This window comes from Aulonocara sp. 'chitande type north' Nkhata Bay, linkage group LG13, assembly GCF_057382095.1.
Source record: "Aulonocara sp. 'chitande type north' Nkhata Bay isolate Kocher_YH1m ecotype deep benthic linkage group LG13, A_spYH_male_GT1.1, whole genome shotgun sequence".
Lineage (NCBI taxonomy): Eukaryota > Metazoa > Chordata > Actinopteri > Cichliformes > Cichlidae > Aulonocara > Aulonocara sp. 'chitande type north' Nkhata Bay.
The window spans coordinates 11,016,854-11,033,730 of record NC_141356.1 but is presented as its reverse complement, the minus strand read 5'-3'; the positions used below and the strand labels follow the sequence as shown (position 1 = coordinate 11,033,730).

At 49.0% G+C, this 16,877-nt stretch overlaps 1 protein-coding gene across 7 annotated transcripts in view; it reads left to right on the top strand.

Moving 5' to 3' along the window:
- LOC147315708 (spectrin beta chain, non-erythrocytic 1) overlaps nucleotides 1-16,877 on the top strand; it is a 101,762-nt gene that overhangs the window by 41,446 nt on the left and 43,439 nt on the right. For 2 of the 7 annotated variants that reach the window (XM_086258697.1, XM_086258696.1), the window contains exon 1: nucleotides 6,287-7,089. The exons of the other annotated variants lie outside the window; for them this stretch is intronic. In XM_086258697.1, the coding sequence (XP_086114823.1) occupies nucleotides 6,840-7,089 (250 nt within the window). In that variant the 5' untranslated portion in view covers nucleotides 6,287-6,839. Of the gene's footprint in view, nucleotides 1-6,286; nucleotides 7,090-16,877 lie in introns of those variants that run through there. 7 annotated transcript variants of the gene reach the window in all.

Genomic DNA, 16,877 nt, shown 5'->3' with positions numbered 1-16,877 from the left:
CGTCCCGAGGGCCCTGACCACGAGGAAGCCGGATGACTGAGCGAAACGCAGCGTGACGCTTGCGGGAAGGACAGAGCGTGCTGTTATCTACAGATTAACAACATAAAGAGCGGCTCGCTCTCCTGCCGTCAGCTGCAGGAACGTTTGGTCCATCTGTTGTCTGTTTGCTGCGACCTGACCTCTGACCTCTGCACTGATGGCTGCTTTGCGAGAGCCGAAACAGTTTCCAGTTTGTTTTTAGCAAATCGCTGTGTTTGATGGTGGATGGTGACGGATTTTAAAAACTGTGGCTCAGTCATCAGTTTGGTGTCTATCAGACGCGACAGTTCAGAGGTTTGAGCTCGTTTTGTAACTCTCAAACTAAAAACCATTAAAGATGGACGTAGCCACTGTGACACATTTTGAAGCCTCAGTGTACACTCAGAAATGAGTTCATAAACACAAAGCAATAATTTTCATTACAATTCAACAGTAATATAGAAAATGAAAGGTTTATCATGTAATCAAATTTTAGCCTGCTGCCTGATTCCCTTGTCTTGGAGGCAGCGGTGGAGTTGGAGGGTGGGGTGTGTTTCAGCTAATATTAGCTAGACTGTGAATTACTGAATAAAATCCCAGAATTTCCCCAAACCTGGAGCTCAGACTTCCTGGATGGTCTGTTAGCACAGTGACCCCACAGCACCCAGTTGGTCGGGTGGTGTCATTAGAATAGTTCGAGTGCTCCACCAGCGCAGACACGCTCCAGTGGTCCAGTTCTGGGACTCCAACTAGCTGCAGTGAAGCTAGCAGACAGCTAGCAGCTGCAGCCGCCTGTGTCACCATCCGCCTATCAGTCAAAGTAGCCACGCCCCCAATAATGCAAACTTTAATACAAATTAAAGGCACCGTTATTCAGCTCGTCCCTGTTTTTGTTAATCTTATCTTTCATTCTGTAAGTTTCATACGGGTGTTATGAAGGCGGAAATTATCTAGAGAGACCAAACCGTTTGCGCATCAGGCTGTAAACATGTTTATTTGTGCTGTAAAGACTCACTGCTGCCTCTGCTGGACGTTAGAGGAACTGCAGGTTTTGGAACATGAGCACTAACTTCAATGTTAGTATAAATATGTATGAATACCATTTTACCACAGTGGAAACACAGAGCAGCAGGTTTATGAAGGAATTCAACATTCCAGGTTTTCCTTTCAGCCGCTGTCACGAAGCTGTGTCCTCTCAGGAACTTTTTTTTTTTTTCCTTTCTTTTCTGTTGTGTCTTTAGGTCCTTCCTGTCCTCTAGTTCCAAGTGCCCTTTGATTGTGAAGGAAACTGTGCAGACACCACAGGTTTCCTCGCAGTTTCTTTAACCCTCTGAGGTCTGGATCCTCGTCATTGTCGAGTAGACCTATGTTCTCCTGTGGCTTTGATCTCCTGGAAAAAATGTTCTTGAATGGGACAAAAGACCTCTTCCTGCCTTCACAACATGTAGACTTGGGGTTACTTTATATCATCATTTAGGACTGATAATATTCTCTCTGTTTGGTTATTAATTGGCCTTTTCTCACTATAATCATGGTTAAACTGTGTAGCCCATTATTTTCCCCTCAAACCCGCCCTTTAAGTCTGTAAAGGAACTTTTATTCCTGGGATGAAACTTTTGATCGCTACTGTGTGCTCGTTAAAATGTACATGAAGTAATCTCAGGCCAGTCCTTAATCTGTGATGGAATGTTTTTATAGAAAAAGTAGCAGAGCGCCGACGCCCCCTCCTTTGCACATGAGCGAAGCAGATCCGGCGAGCTCGGCCTTGCTTTCACATCCAGCCTCTGTAACGTGAGCCTGTCACGGTGTGTAAAGGTGACGGTTACCGTGCGGTTGCCAGAGAAGGATGCGGTTTTTTTTATCTGATGGTCTGTTATCTGGCCTGCCTCATTAGCGAAGCTCAGCCAGCAGGTTCTCTGACCATCACCGCTTTGCTGGCTCGGATAAATTCAGATGTTGATGGTTCGGCTTGTTTCAGAGGCTTTTTCGGTCACAGTCAGTGCAGCGAGCAGCAGAGCGTGGACGAAGCAGGTCTTTGGTATTCACTTTAAGTATCCGGTCTCCTCCCCTGTGATTGGTTGTGAAGTTAAAGCAGCATCAGTGTGTAACTATAACTGATCGCTTTGAGCTTCCAAACATCAGCTCCTCAGAAATAAGAATTAGAGTTTCACTGATGTTTTTAATCAGATTATAGATAAATAATAGTGCAGGATGAGGCTTGATAGTGCATTTAAAAAAAGGCTAAAGTCATTATTGTGATTGTTTTGGTCAATAATCTCAACTTATAATAACTCAGCTTGGACCTTTTTCTGCTTATTTTGACTCTGTGGACTCTCCTAGAGTAGCTTTCTATGATTAACAGTTCAAAATAATCCACCTGTGTCTCGCTGCGGCCCCTCGGGTGAAATAGCAGTTTTAAATTCTCCCTCTAAACATGGCTTTCTTCTGATTGGCTGCCCCTTAATTTGAACATCTGATGGGTGGAGCGTCGGTACCTGATATGACCATATTAGGGACGTCCTCCTCCCTATGACGTCACACAGATCCATGTAGGGGAAAAAAAAACAGGATTACTGAGTGTTCAGAGCAGCTTTAAGCTCCCAGGGATTACTCGCTATTAAGAACTATGAAGAGCCGCCACTGGAACAGGAAGTAAGGAAGAGCTTGTCTTGACGTTCATCAACACCACTTTTTTTTTTTTTTTTTTTTTTTTTTTAAAGCCATAAAGACTTGATGGCACAGACGACGAGGCAGGACGCCACTAATGATCCTTGATCAGAAGCTTTTATTTCCTCATCATAGATCTTACTCTTGATTAACAACACGAGACTTTGTAGTGACGAGCATTAAATCATCATCTCTCTTTTATGACTGGAAATAAACTATCAGACAAATTAAAATGAGATTAATTGCCTTACGTAACGTATCTGTGCGGCTCTGCGCTGAGATGTGAATGTGCTTATTTTGAAAATGTTTATGGGGGCTGTAAAATAGGATTGGCTAAGATGTCGGCCATCGCGCTGACCCTCCTCGCTATTACTCGGGGGTTTTCTGACACGCTCATTTCACTTGTTGAACTCACTAACTGCACACGCTGCGTTTGGCTGAAACTCATGGCCTTCAGTGACTGAAGCTGAGGGTGACAGCAGAGCTTCTGTTTGCTGAAGACGGCTGTGGGAACCGCTGGACAGCCTCAGGCAGCTGGCAGCCAGTGCACGACCCCAAATATCAAATAATGATCATGTAAAATCTTTAAAACAGGATGTACGTCAGTGAAAACTCTGATAAATAATAATCGGTGTGATTTAGAGTCGTCACAGAGGGCACCGTCTTAAAGGAAGTCTTCCTCGGTTGAACTCTGTGCCTCATTGTCTGCGTGACCTCTGCTCTCGTTTTATCTGACAAAGGTGTAACGGCGTACCTGCCTGTGGGTGGAGTTTTAATGAGGAGAACAAAGGCTGGCTCTGCAGTTCAATTTCACTTCGGGCTCGTTTTTGTCCTTCAGATCGTTGGAGGATGACAAATGTGCGCGTGCAAAGATGAGCCGCGCTCCCGTCTCCGTGGAGCTCGCAGTTATTTCAGGGTCACGTGAATATTTGTTCCATGTATTGTCTCAGTGCTGTGACCTTTGACCTTTCATCTCCTCGATGTTGCCTGTGTGTCCAGTTGGTAACGCAGGAAGTCAAGCTCTGCAGCCTCCGCCTTTTCCTAACCTGCAGAGTGTGTGTGTGTGTGTGTGTGTGTGTGTGTGTGTGTGTGTGTGTGTGTGTGTGTGTGTGTGTGTGTGTGTGTGTGTGTTTACATATCTTTGTGGGCACCAACAGCCCTAATGGGGACCAAAATCCTGGTTCCCACAAGTTTGAGGCATTTTTCAGACTCAAATTGCGGTTTTAGTTTCAGGGTTACAGTTAGGTTATCGTTAGGATTAGGGGCTAGAGAAAGCATTACGTCAAGTAGATGTCTCCAAAATGATATGACAACATGACTGTGTGTGTGTCCGTGCACGCACTGATGGACGGTGGGAGCAAACAGGAAGTACAGGCCGGACTCGGACAGGAAGAACATCTCCACAGTGTTCTCTAATATTAGCTCTGAGGGTTTCTCAGGATGTTTGAATGTCTGCATGTGAGTGATGAGCTCGGAGTAACACACACACTCCACCCTGTTTCCGTCTTCTTTGTATCCGTCTTTCCCCTCTAAAACACACACACACACACACACACACACACACACACACACACACACACACACACACACACACACACACACGAGCCCAGTGATGTGGTTTCCTTCAATAAGTTTAAGAAGAAGTTTTTATTGAATATATTACTTTATTGAAGCAGCTGCAGGTGGATCGTATGAGCCTGGATTGGACACACGACCTGTAGAATATTTGTGCAGCTTTTCAAAGTCCACCTGAAGGACGTGCGTGGTTGTAAAACGCTGGTATTCGGGGCACCGCTGCACTTATCTTTTGATCTGTGTCTGACATGAGATAAGCTGCACCTTATTTATAGTTAGGAGATGAGCTCCAAAGTGGAAATTGCTGCAAAACAGCAATTTCCACTGCAAAACATCAGACGTGACCTGCAGCAAAATTAAAGCTCAATGAAGTTTTTATTTATCGACTTTGATTGAACCAGGAAGTCTCGCCGTCTGTGTGCAGGGCGCGTGGGCGGGGCAGCGGGCGCGCTTACCCAAAACGTGTTTAAATACAACAGAACCAGGAGCTCTGCAACAGTGTGTGCAAATCAGTGCACACAGCTGAGTGTGCGCTTTATACTCAGTATGAAGATTATGACCTGATGAGTCTGCATCACAGTTTTTGGCCTTTATCATAAAAGAGCCACATTTAGCCAAAAACAAAAATCTGTGTGTGTCTCTAACAACGACGCAGCGTTTAAAGTGTGACTCTGTGGTCGATCAGTGTGTTCACACTCTAATGCTGGCGTGGCCAACTCCAGGCCTCGAGGGCCGGTATCCTGCAGGTTTTAGATCTCACCCTGGGTCAACACACCTGAATCAGATGATGAGTTCATTACCAGCCTCTGGAGAAATACAAGACATGTTGAGGAGGTCGTTTCGCCATTTGAATCAGCTGTGTTGGATCAAGGACACGTCTAACACCTGCAGGATCCCGGCCCTCGAGGCCTGGAGTTGGACACTGCTCTAAAACGTTTATGAGTTTGGTTCGTGCACAATCACCTGCAACATAATCGATTCAACACCCAGCAGCCTGATTGTGACTCAAGTTTAATCCAGGTTTCCTCTGTGATGCTTATTGTTTTTTTTATTGTAATGTTATGATGTATTTATGCATCTCCGGCTTCTGAGGTCCAGCAAAACGAAGGCCGAGGCGACATTTTTACTGTTGGGACCTGCAAAGAGTCAATCACAGCAATAATAATAATTCAAAATAAAAAAACAACTTGTCAAATCTGCAGAGAGCTGCTGGAAATCAGACAAAGCTGAAACAGTCATTTTGTTCCTGTGGATATGAACCTGAGGCGTGTGCTCACTGTGACGTCCACTTTGTCTTTACTCGTCATCGCCAAAGAAGTTGGATCTCTGCTCCTCACGCACAAATAATAACGTCCTTCAATAACGTTATTATTTGTGCGTGAACCACAGACTGAAGCTGGTCAGCTGACAGGAAGCAGATGGTTTTACTGTGAACACGTATCCCTGTGTTTAAAACTGTCTGATAAGACCCGGCTGCTTCCTTCGGTTTGTTGAAAACGATTTCTGCTCAGGGTCTCGGTGCTGCAGGGGACGTGGACACTTTGGGGTTTGAAGGCTGAGGATGGTGAAAGTTTTGGGGCTGATTGAAAGCGTCTGCCCCTCCCAGGGGGGGAAACTGTGGCTCTTTAAACATTTACTCACAGAGCGAATTTTAATCTTATCAGTTTGACCTTTTTCACATGACGCAAAGAACAAAATAAACGGGATCATTTAAATATGAGTGTTGTGGAGGCGGCGCCCTGCAGCTGTTTAAGCACAGATTTAAGAATCAAATGTTTTTGCTTCACATTTGCAGTAAAAAGCTGCAGATTAGACTAAAGTTCCTCTTTAATCTTCAGCTCGATCGGCCCTCTGCGCTCTCTCCCTCTCTCGCTCTCCTCCGTCTCCTCCCCTTATGCCAATGAGTGGGTGACATCATCGCTGAACTGTGATTGGCTGCCGTGGGAGTAGCCTCTCCCTCTGGCGGCCCCTCCCCCCTGCACTCTCGCCTCGTCTGCTGAAAGGTGTTTTCAGTGTCTGAGAGCTGCTGCTGCTGCACACCGCAGGACAAACCACTCTTTCTCTGCCTCCCTCCACCTCCTTTCTCCGTCTGCTCCACCTTTTCATCGAGCAGGGTCTGAGCGTGCGTTTGAACGGAGGATGGGTGGAACTGAGGGGAAGGCGTGATCCCCGGAGACTCTGACAGATGGATGAATGGAGGGAAAACAGAAGCATGATGCCGCCGCGCGTCTGCTGAGCCAGCGATTGTTGGCTCCACGCTAGTGAAACGGAGACTCTGCAGTTCTTCTGTCCTCCTCTCAGCTCGACTGAGGAGCAGGGAGCGTTCCCCTCGGTGTCGGAGCTAAAACTGGGATCACTTCTTTAAACTCACTTTACGTTCTTGTGCTAAGGACTCTTAAGGAGTCGGTGGTCACCTGGAAGCTGCTCCTGCTGCAGAGAAGTTGAGGCTCTGAAGTTTGTCGCCGTGGAGCTCGAGCTCATCCTGGGGGGAGATAACCTCTGCGGGCTTGTGTGACTCACTTATAAACTTTCTGCTCCATGTGGACGAGCTCCATCTAAGTCTTCTGTGGAGTTTAATCATGGAGCTTCAGAGCGCCACGGCCGGCCTCCCCGGCCCCCTCGCGCCTGGACCCCTCTCCCCAACTTCAGACTACGGCGGCCCCCTGTCCCCGGGGTCCGGATGCCCCGGCCCGTCTCACGTTGCCAGTCCCGGGCGAGGCCCCAGCCCCAGCCTCAGCCCCGTCAGGGGGTCCAGCCCCGGCCCCGGATTCTCGGGCCAGGCTGCCTTCAACTACAACCAGCTGGAGGGGAGGTTCAAACAGCTTCAAGGTAAGATGAAACAAGGAGCCCTCAGTGTGTGAGGAGCAGCGCATGCGGGGGAAAGCTGTGTGGGCCTGGGTTTAGGGTTTCCTTTAATGCTGTGGGCTGCAGTTTGTTTGCATTTGCACACTTGAAGGGTTGAAACAGTAGAAGGAGCCGTAGGAGGCTTTCAGAGCAGCAGCAGAGCTCCAGAGAAAGTAAAAGGAAGTAAAGAGGAGTGCGGTCGCGCTGGGATGGTGGCTGAGGCGTGCAGGTGTCGCCCTGACTTTATTAATCATTATCACCTTATAATGAAATCAGAGCTGGCTGTGGATGAGTCAGCAGCTTGACCTTACCTCTGCAAATAAACCGCGCCTCACGTTCACACACTGATCACAACTGACGGGCTGACGGTGACCCGCTCGCCGAGGAGCGGTGCGGGGGAGGCAGGGAGGCGCTCCCACACCCACATTTTTTCACGTAGCTGTGAAGTAATCAGGCTGGAGCTCCTCAGCAGGATGCTGGCCTCCCGACACACGTGCCGTTTGTCTCTCCTGACTTAAAGCTCAGGAATGTGCCCGTTATTAATCGATGCAGCGATGACATCGCTAAATGAAACCAACAGCTGAAGTTTTTCTTCTTTGTTCCGCTCTGCTTATTTCCAGCTCGACTGGAGCAGCTTTGCATGATCCGCAGCTGGAAATAAGCCTCCTGTATCTCAGGCTGACGTACGTCGGCTCCAGAAACCAAACCGTGTAGTTGTGTTTGCTTGCATGTGTGTGAGCTGTGTCGGTGTTTTTCAGCAGGCAGCAGGAAACTTTCTGCCACACGTTTACACTGAAGGCTTGGTTTGGTTTGTACGATGGAGCTGCTTACATGCTCTGAGCACAGGCTCTACCCGGGAATGTTGGTAGGAAGTGGGGTGGCTATGTCGGGCGGTTGGTGGTTCAATCCCAGACCGCTCCAGTCCGCACAGGAAAGTATCCTCGAGCGAGATGCTGAACCCCAAGTTTCTCTCTGATGCGTCAGACAGAAATCACTCAGGAGTGGAAAACGTTCCTGCGTGGAAGCGCGAGTGGCGTGTCTTCTGTTGCTGAAGGAGAGCAGCGGCGCTCAGGCGTGTAAACACATTTAACCTCCCGACTCATCGATGGACGCTCGTATCGATATGAGCCGTTAAAATCGAATCGTCCTTGCACGCACAAACACTTCAGTTAAAAATTAGCAGCAGGCTGAATTTAGCAGAAGGCTAATGGAGCCTCATCGACCCGCTGACGCCCACAAACCTCCAGAGTGTCTGAAAGTAGCTTCCTGGCTGTTTTTTCTTTGTTGGGGGGGGGGGGTCACGCTGAGGTCACTGAGTCTTTGTGATGTTCTGTCGTAAGAATTTGACCGAATGTGAAAACGTCTGCACTCGAGCACAGACTGTACTCTGCTTTGAAAGCCTGGTTTCTTCAGTCCTGAGATTCCTGCTGTAACACGCGTTACTGATGCACACGCGTGTGCCGTGTGTCCGAGTTTAGTTCAGAGGCTGCTTCATGACTTCTTACCGAGTTGATATGTTGGGATCTGTCACACTCGATGTTTACGTGAGCGTGTTAATGCTGGTTTATGTCATTCATCTGGCTCCGCCTACCAGGGCTGACCTTTATCCTGTTTTTGACCTGCTCACAGAACCAAATCATTCAGACGTGAACTTATCAGATGTGTTTTATCTTAAGTGTTGCGCGGCATGTTCTGTTAGAGCAGAGGAAGAATCTAAATGTGGGCTGTGATGAAACATCAATCAGTCCATGAGGACGTCGACCCTCAGAGGGGTTTGTTAGCTCGTGCTTATGAAGGCATTCGAGGCTCTAAATTCATGTGCTGTCCCGTGTGGGGCTCAGGTGGTTCGGTTATGAGCGTGGAGGCAGTCAGCCATGTTTGCTCCAGTTAAGAGAATAATTATGGGGGGAAGCGAGTCGGCCTGCTGCACAGACTCATGTTGGTACAGATGCTGGCTGATGTTGAAACGGCTCAGGAGAGCAGACGTCATCATTTTATAAAGATTTCATTCAAAGAAAGAAAAATGATCCTAATAAGACGCCTGAACCAGGCCTGCAGATGTGACACGGCTTCTCCGTGACCCCGCGGCTGCCTCCTGACGTTTCTAAATCAAATTTAGGGATCAGAGTCTGGACTGCATTTCCCTCCCTGAGAGGGAAGATCAATAAATACATGAATATGTAACTGCACTGAATTTAGATGGATGGATGCAAAGAAGACGTGATGACGGGACAGAGTGCAGAGATAAAGGTGTGATAAAAAGATGAAGTGGTAACAGGAAATGGTTTTTTATTTACATTAGCAAAACTTTGTTAGCAGTCACTTATCAACAGAGCCTGATCGTCCAGTGAGCACAGCGGAGCCACCGCCCTGTAAAACCACCAAAACCTGGAGGTCGTCTGTCTCAGGTGGCCTGAGCTTCATTTTAAAACCAGCTCAGTGGAAATAAGAGCGATGCTGAGTGGATGGATGCTGGTCGCTGATGTTTCCGGTCCGGTTGAGTTTATTTCTGTTGGGAACTGAACAAGACGTGGTTTGTAATTGATGTTTGCATGTGTGGATGAATAAATGACCCAGAAGGAGTCGGGTCCTTTGTTGTGCTCCAGCGGCCGTGCGCGGCGCACGCTGTGGTTCACGCCGGGATTCTAACATGAATGTAGAACAAACGGAGGCTGAGGCAGAGCGGTTACTGTAGCGCTGTAAAAACCCGCCATCTCCTGAAACGCCAAATCCCTCGGACACGCTCTGCTCACAAAAACAAAACCACCATCCTTCTGTGCTCTAATCATCCCCCTCCCCTCCTCCGTGGTCCTGAGTCAGCCAATCAGCACACATCTCGGTGGTTTGGGATTCCTTGAGCTCTGCGCGGTGGTGGAGGGGGGGTATTAGAGGGGGTGGGTGGTGTGGGGAGGGTGTCTAACATGATCCGAGCTCGCCGCGTCCCTCCCTCTCTGTGTCTCTAAAAAGAAAGAAAACACCTCGGCCGCCTCATCAATGTTTCATGAGCTTCTGCAGAGCGTCTGCGGGCGCCCCCGGCGCCCCCGCCCGGCCCGCCTCCTACCTCCACCCTCTTAGTGAAATTAAAGGAAGCTCCTTTCATGAAATTCACACAAAGGCGGGGTGAGATGCGGCCTTGCTCCTCTCCCTCGGCCCGTGTCGAGTTGCGTTCGGGACGACTCGCTGAACCCGGCCCGTGATGCCGTTAGCACAGGATGCTAAGCTCCTCCGGGGCCATTTCATGTGTTTCATAAGCCAAAGTGTGTTTTCATGGTTCGGTGAATGACACCGACTGATTGGTTGGAAGTAGATTGTGTGACAGTCCTGGTGGTTTCCTGCTCGCCCCGCCCCCCGTCACAGTTCCAAAGGGATCGGCTGCTGGGTGTGTTGAGTATATATGCTTTTATTTGATCATCGCAGGCTTTGATTGCACTGAGATTTTTCCACTCGTACGTTTTTGCAAACAGAAAGATTTAGTGCTGCAAATCTTCGAGGCCGATCCTTGGAGCTCAGCGTCTGATGAGCTCATGCAGGAGTTTGTCTGGAAATCTTTTCAGCGCTGATTTAAGATTCAGGAACTTCTCTGTATGACTGATGATGTGCAAAGTCCTCTCTTTAACTCTATAAAGCCGGAAATTAGATTAAAAGTTGGACAAAACCCAGCTCCATAGCTGTGCAGGATCTACCCCCCTCCTGCCCCCTGACAGCTGGGGCGGGCTCCCACCATCAGCTGTAACCTTCAGCATGACGTGGAGCCTCGCGACTTAAAGGCCTTCGCCATCAAAGCTCAATGATTAAACTGGAGTTTTTCTTCGATCTCTAGAAGAAAATATTTGGTTAGTTTGTCCTGTTTTTGATAGCCGCCATCATTTCTGGATGAAATGAAAGCTTGGTGGTGACGACGGACGCAGGAACCAGCGGCGTCGGAGGCGGGAGCAGAATGGAGTGATTGTTGAGAGCCTGAAGGTGGCACGAGGAAGCGTCTCAGGACGGAGCTGTGCGTTTCAAGTCTCAGTCCGTTTCCACTCGCAGATCTGCAGCTTGAAAGGACTCTTTCATAGGGACGCTCCACTGAGCACGCTCGCAGAGGGGGCGGGGCCAGTCTGAGCCCAGAGAGAGAGATGCATAAAAGCTAAAAATAAACAGAGGTAACGTGTTTGTTTGTGTCCACAGCTGCACACAGCTGTTTGAGAAGAGAGAAGTTCACCTCAGACCACAAACCTCGTCACGGCGCTTCAGATGCTGCTAATCAGTTTCTGAGGGTTTTCTGCGCTCAACCACCGGAAAGCCACATGACTCATCCAACAGAGCTGCTTTCAGTGAACATGCATTTAAAGCACGTTAAGGGAGTGAAGTAAGCACCAGCGCTTCTGTAATAAAACTGAGAGTTTGCAGATTTATTGACTCTTCTTTCTGATTTCCTGAGCTCGAGCCTGAAGCTGCTTCTCCAGGTGTTCTCAGGACTCAGGGGGCCGTAATCGGACCCGTCTCAGACCACCTCCGAGGTCTGGATGGTCACGACTGAGCAGCAGTGGAAATAACCCACAGAGTCCTTCATGAACGAGCAGCAGGGCTTTAAAATCCCTCCAGACTAACAGGAAACCGTCAGCTGATCTGGAAGCTGCTCGCGGTGATAATTTCACGTCAGGAGCTTTTAATAAATCACAATGTTCTCCATTCATCAGCTGCAGACGGAGCAGCACATCCACCCGCGACGCCTATTTTATTGTGAGCTGATTATTCATTAAACACATCTGGTTAATAATCAGTCATCACAGCAGCTTCAGAGCAGACGCTGGTTTCTGTGTCTGTGAACACCTTTACAGCCTGTACGCAGAATCTGCCCCCACGTGGGCCTTTAGAGCGCCACACCACAGGGACGCCAACCACGGCTTGCATACCCGGGTTCCACAAACCTTAAATTCTCCGTTGCTGACGTAAAATGACGACTTATGGCAGAACGCCATGACCTCATGACCTCCCAGCACGGAGCCAGCGCCTCGTCTGGGACAGTTGTAGCTTCGGAGTTGTTGAACCAGGCGTCGAATGTTTTCTGTTGTAGATTATTCTTGTGAAGGCATCTGAAGCGCAGACGTCATTACAGAAGGTTTTAGGACTCGTATCAGTCCGGTCATGTGACCACTAACCACACGTCGTGTGAACGAGGCCCGGCCGTGCATGAGTCTGCGAGCACCGGGCGCTAAAACAAGTGCCCCAAGTTCAAGGATTCATGACTGTCATCAGGGAACGAAACGCAGTTACTGAGGTCTGAGTTCAAATCATCAAACGTCAGAATAAAAGTCATCAAAACAAACAAAAATAATTTGTTAAATGTGAAAAACGACCCGTTAGCTAAACACGGATACACGGATCTCTCAGCAGCAGTCAAACTGACACAAACAGGAAACGGAGCTGCTTTCAAAGTAAAAGTCACACCTTTTGAAACATGTTAGCCGCAAGCTTTTACTTTGAAGGCGAACGTTCTCGGGTTTTACTGCTGCTCCGTGCCTCGTTGGCGAGCGTTTGCAGACAGGTTGGCGACCCGTCGGGGAACACGTGATCCCTCAGCGGCGATGTCACGTGACCTCGGAGAGGAGCAGCAGCAGCTTGTGACCCAGTCGTCTCCGACTTATTTATCATTGATAATCAGGGTGATTGATCCTGACGCGAGGCTGTGACGGTCGCTGTTGTGAGCCGGCTTCGTCAGCGTTACAGCGCCGACCAATACTTGGAGCCACGCATCCGGGCGCTGCGGTGAAGCTTCTGTAATGAAGGAAAAGTTGATTTATATCGACGGCGTGCATTTCCTGGCGTCCGACGGCGCGGACACACACTGACGGCTCTGCTCGTGAGCTCGGCTTTGTTTGTGGGTGACAGTGGCGCTGAAAAGCCTCGCCGGCTCCTGACGTGTAGAGAAAGAGAGGAAGGAGGAAGGCATGGAGTCTTTATTCAGCTGTCAGCGTGACAGGAACAGCATGACACACACACACACACACACACACACACACACACACACACACACACACACACACACACACACACACACACACACTCACTCACTCACTCACACTCTTCTTTGTGTGTCTTTAGTGTTTTCGGGCGAGCAGGTGTGGGAATGAGACTTCAGTGATTTCGTAAGCGCGTGTTTTGTCAGAGCGAGTGATCTTATCTCATCTCTGGTGTTGTGTAATGACCTACTGCAGGAATGTGAGTGTTAGAAGGGTTTGGCTGCTCTATCAGAGCCGGCGTGTTGCCTCGAAGGTCAGACTGTGTGTAAGGAATCCGTGCCGCTGTTGGCTCGGCGCGAGGAGCCACAGAGACTTTAATCAGACGTTAAACGTTGGGTCATTAGAGGACTCTTTGACGTCCTCGTTTATTTGACTTCTCGCAGAGCAGGATGTTAATGCACGACCTGAAGAGGGGAAGGATGAGCTTCAGCTGCGAGTTTGGACTTTGTCAGTCAAATCTAAACACAGGCAGGATTTTTGGATTTGGTCCTGAGCTGAACTTCCAGAGGATCTCATCGTGAAGCAACAGGAAGTTAATGCAAGAGTTATTACGCTCCACTGATGGTTGTCTGTACATCATACAAAAACATACACACAGGCCAAAACAAAGCACGAGTGCTGATAACTGACCAGATTCATTCTTCTGCAGACGTGCACACACGCCTCAGGCCTCAGATGATCCTGAAGCACAAAGCATGAGGCTAAAACTGAAAACGCCTCATTTTATAAACACAGAAAACACGCAACGGCCTGCAGCAACAAAAAAATGGAAAAGATAAAGTTTTGGAAAAGGAGACGACGTCTGAAAGGAAGCAGCCGTTTCTAAATCTGTCAGAGCAGCAAACAGAAACTATTGTTTCACCGTGTTTGCGTCTGTAACATCCCGTCTGAGCTTTGGCTTCCTTTCCTCAAACTCCCAGATACGCTTTCCTTTAAAGGCCTTTATCAGGTGTGTTTTTGAAATGCATTATAATCTAATATAAGCAGTGTTTCCTTCTTGAATCCGAATAGTGAAGAAGATTAATGAAGTGCGTGCATAATGACCCTGAGATCAAACCGACTGCTCACAGACTCTCTCGGACTCTTTGAGTCCTGCGACTAAAGATAATAAAGTTCAGTGTTTTTAACTAGAGCTGGACCGAGATTACTGCTGGTAAATAAGGACTGAAGCACTTTGGATTTAGAAGATTTGAGTCACAGAAGGTTGAAAAGTTCGAGTTTGCTGTTTGTCGACAGTTTCTGCTAAAAATCAGACAAACTGTCGGCGTGAATGTCCCGGCGAGGGGTGGGGGCGGAGAAACGAGCTGCATCTTGTTGGCGTTCTGCTCGGTGACATGAAGTCATCTTCCCGGATGAAAACGAGGGTCGGCTCATCGACATGAACCATTAACATTCCTGCGAAAACACAACAGCAGCAATCAGAATAAGCTCGAACAACGGGAACTCCGGCTCTAAGGTGGGGCTAAGGTCTGCTGTTTGGAGATGGACTGAGCGTGCTCAGTGGCTCTGATGGGCAAAGCAGCGAAACGGCACAGCGTCCTCTCTGAGAAACACCGTTCACAGGAAAGGCGGGGCCATGGCGTTGGTTGTGATTGGACAGTTCGGACGGTTCCCGTTTCTAACAGCGGCGTCATTTCTGCGTTTTCCGTCCGAGGAGACGAGCTCGCAGTATAAAAAGGTCTCAGCATGTTGTGCTGCTCACGAGACGCTGCAGCTCAGCAGCAGGAAGCGTCTCCTCATCGGCCTTGTGACGTCAGGAACCCAACGGTCCAACGACCTCCTGACTGATTCGAGTTCTGTCCAATTAAATTGCAGGGGTACAGCGGTGAAGATGAGTCTGCACCGGCGTGGACAGGGATAGCCGCGATCCGTCCTGCCCGGAGGCAGCGCTGAGTCGGCGCCACATATGGCCTCGGTCGGTTTAACGGTCGATAATCAGCCTGTGTCCTCGCCTCTCAATGCTCCTCTGTCCCCAAATCTGGCTCGCTTCCCCCTCCTCACGGGAACACACTGCCGCTCTGTGTCACATCAGCCATTCAGGCGGAAGGAGAGGGCGCTGTGATTGGATGACAGGCCCCAGTATTGTGCCCTGTGATTGGCTGCCAGGCTCCTGCTGTCTGAGTTTCTGTGAATGAAGGTTTTAGTTTTCTGCTGAACATCTGTGCTCATTATTAACACACACACGCATGCACACATGCACGCAGAGATGTTGCACAAAATGAGATCAAACACCTGCAGATTCTGTGGACGTCAAAACAAACCTGACCTGCAGGTGAGATTTGCATAAAGTGAGTCTGTGCTGTCAGACACGGGTGACAGTTACCTGCCTCATCCAGACACACCTGAGCACAGACGAACTGGGAGTTCCTCCTTTTGTGTGGAGGTTAAACAGCAGTGATCGGGGCTTTGTGCTGCACTCAGGTGTCTGTCAGGTGACTGCATGCAGGCGTCACCTCCAGGTGCTTCATAAGGTCGCCGCCCTCGGTGTGAGAGAGGACCTGAGCGCTCAGGTGATGAACGAGAGGGAAGTTTGAAGCCAGAGTTGCATCATGGAGCGGATCTGCTGAATGGCCCGTGTGGATCCGTGTGAGTCGGGGAGCGGCTTTTAGGATCAGAGGTGAGCTGCAATCAGCCGCTGCAGGAAGGAATCGCAGACTAAACCGAGCTTCTGCCGGTTTGTTTCTGTTGCTCTCAGTAGTTCCGACCTCCACACTCGCTCACGGGGGGGATCCTCTGAGGCCTCCGCTTCCTGTGGGAGATCAGGAATGCTGGAATCCTGGAACTGTTGAACTGGAAGTGTGTGTTTTGACAGGGTTATACGATCGTGCGTGTTTGGGAATGTCATACGATCCGTCAGGACTGGCCTGGATATGGAAACGCAGGCCCGTGTGTCAGAGAGCCTCTCTGTCTCTCTCTGTTAGTGGAAACAGATGTTTGATGTGTTCGGCCTGTCTGACACTCCTCGCTCGCCGCCGCCTCCTGAGACATTTTCACGTTAAAGGTTCCTTGTGGCCATTTTGGCGAAACCTTTGTAAAAGTGATGAAGCTCGTGTGTCGCGGATCAGCGTCTCTGTCTAAATATTTGGCAGTTTTATAAATTTATGTTACATTTCTGTAAAATTCTGAAATGTTTTTTGTAACATTCACACATTTGTGACTCGTATTAGTTAAACTTTCTTCACTGAAGCTAATCTGAGCCTTTTATCTCTGCATCACATCGTGTGTGCGTGCGTGTGCGTGCGTGCGTGCGTGCGTGCGTGCGTGTGTGTGTGTGTGTGTGTGTGTGTGTGTGTGTGTGTGCGTGTGTGTGTGGTCATAGTTGCATAGAAAGCTTCATTAGTCATTACTGGATGAGGGGAAAGCAGTAAAAACTAAAGTAAGCGCTCAGACATTTCCTAAAAAATCCCCTCCATCACGCCCACGTGACGATAAAGAAACGATTGATTCCCGCTGTAAACCAAACACACACACACACACACACACACACACACACACACACACACACACACACACACACACACACACACACACACACTCTCAGGGGAACGCAGCTGGCATGTTTGGTGAAATGTCATGTTCGCTGTGCTCGTTTCTCACAGCCTGAAAATAAAAAGCTGTCGGTGTTGAACGCGACCATGACGGCAGGTCGGGACGACGCCGATGATGATGATGATGGCGCTCGTTCTTCGTCTGCGTCGTGAAACATCGACTGGATGTTGTTTGAATCTTCAGGACAAACATTTTGTCCGTTCTGTCCTCTCAACCTTC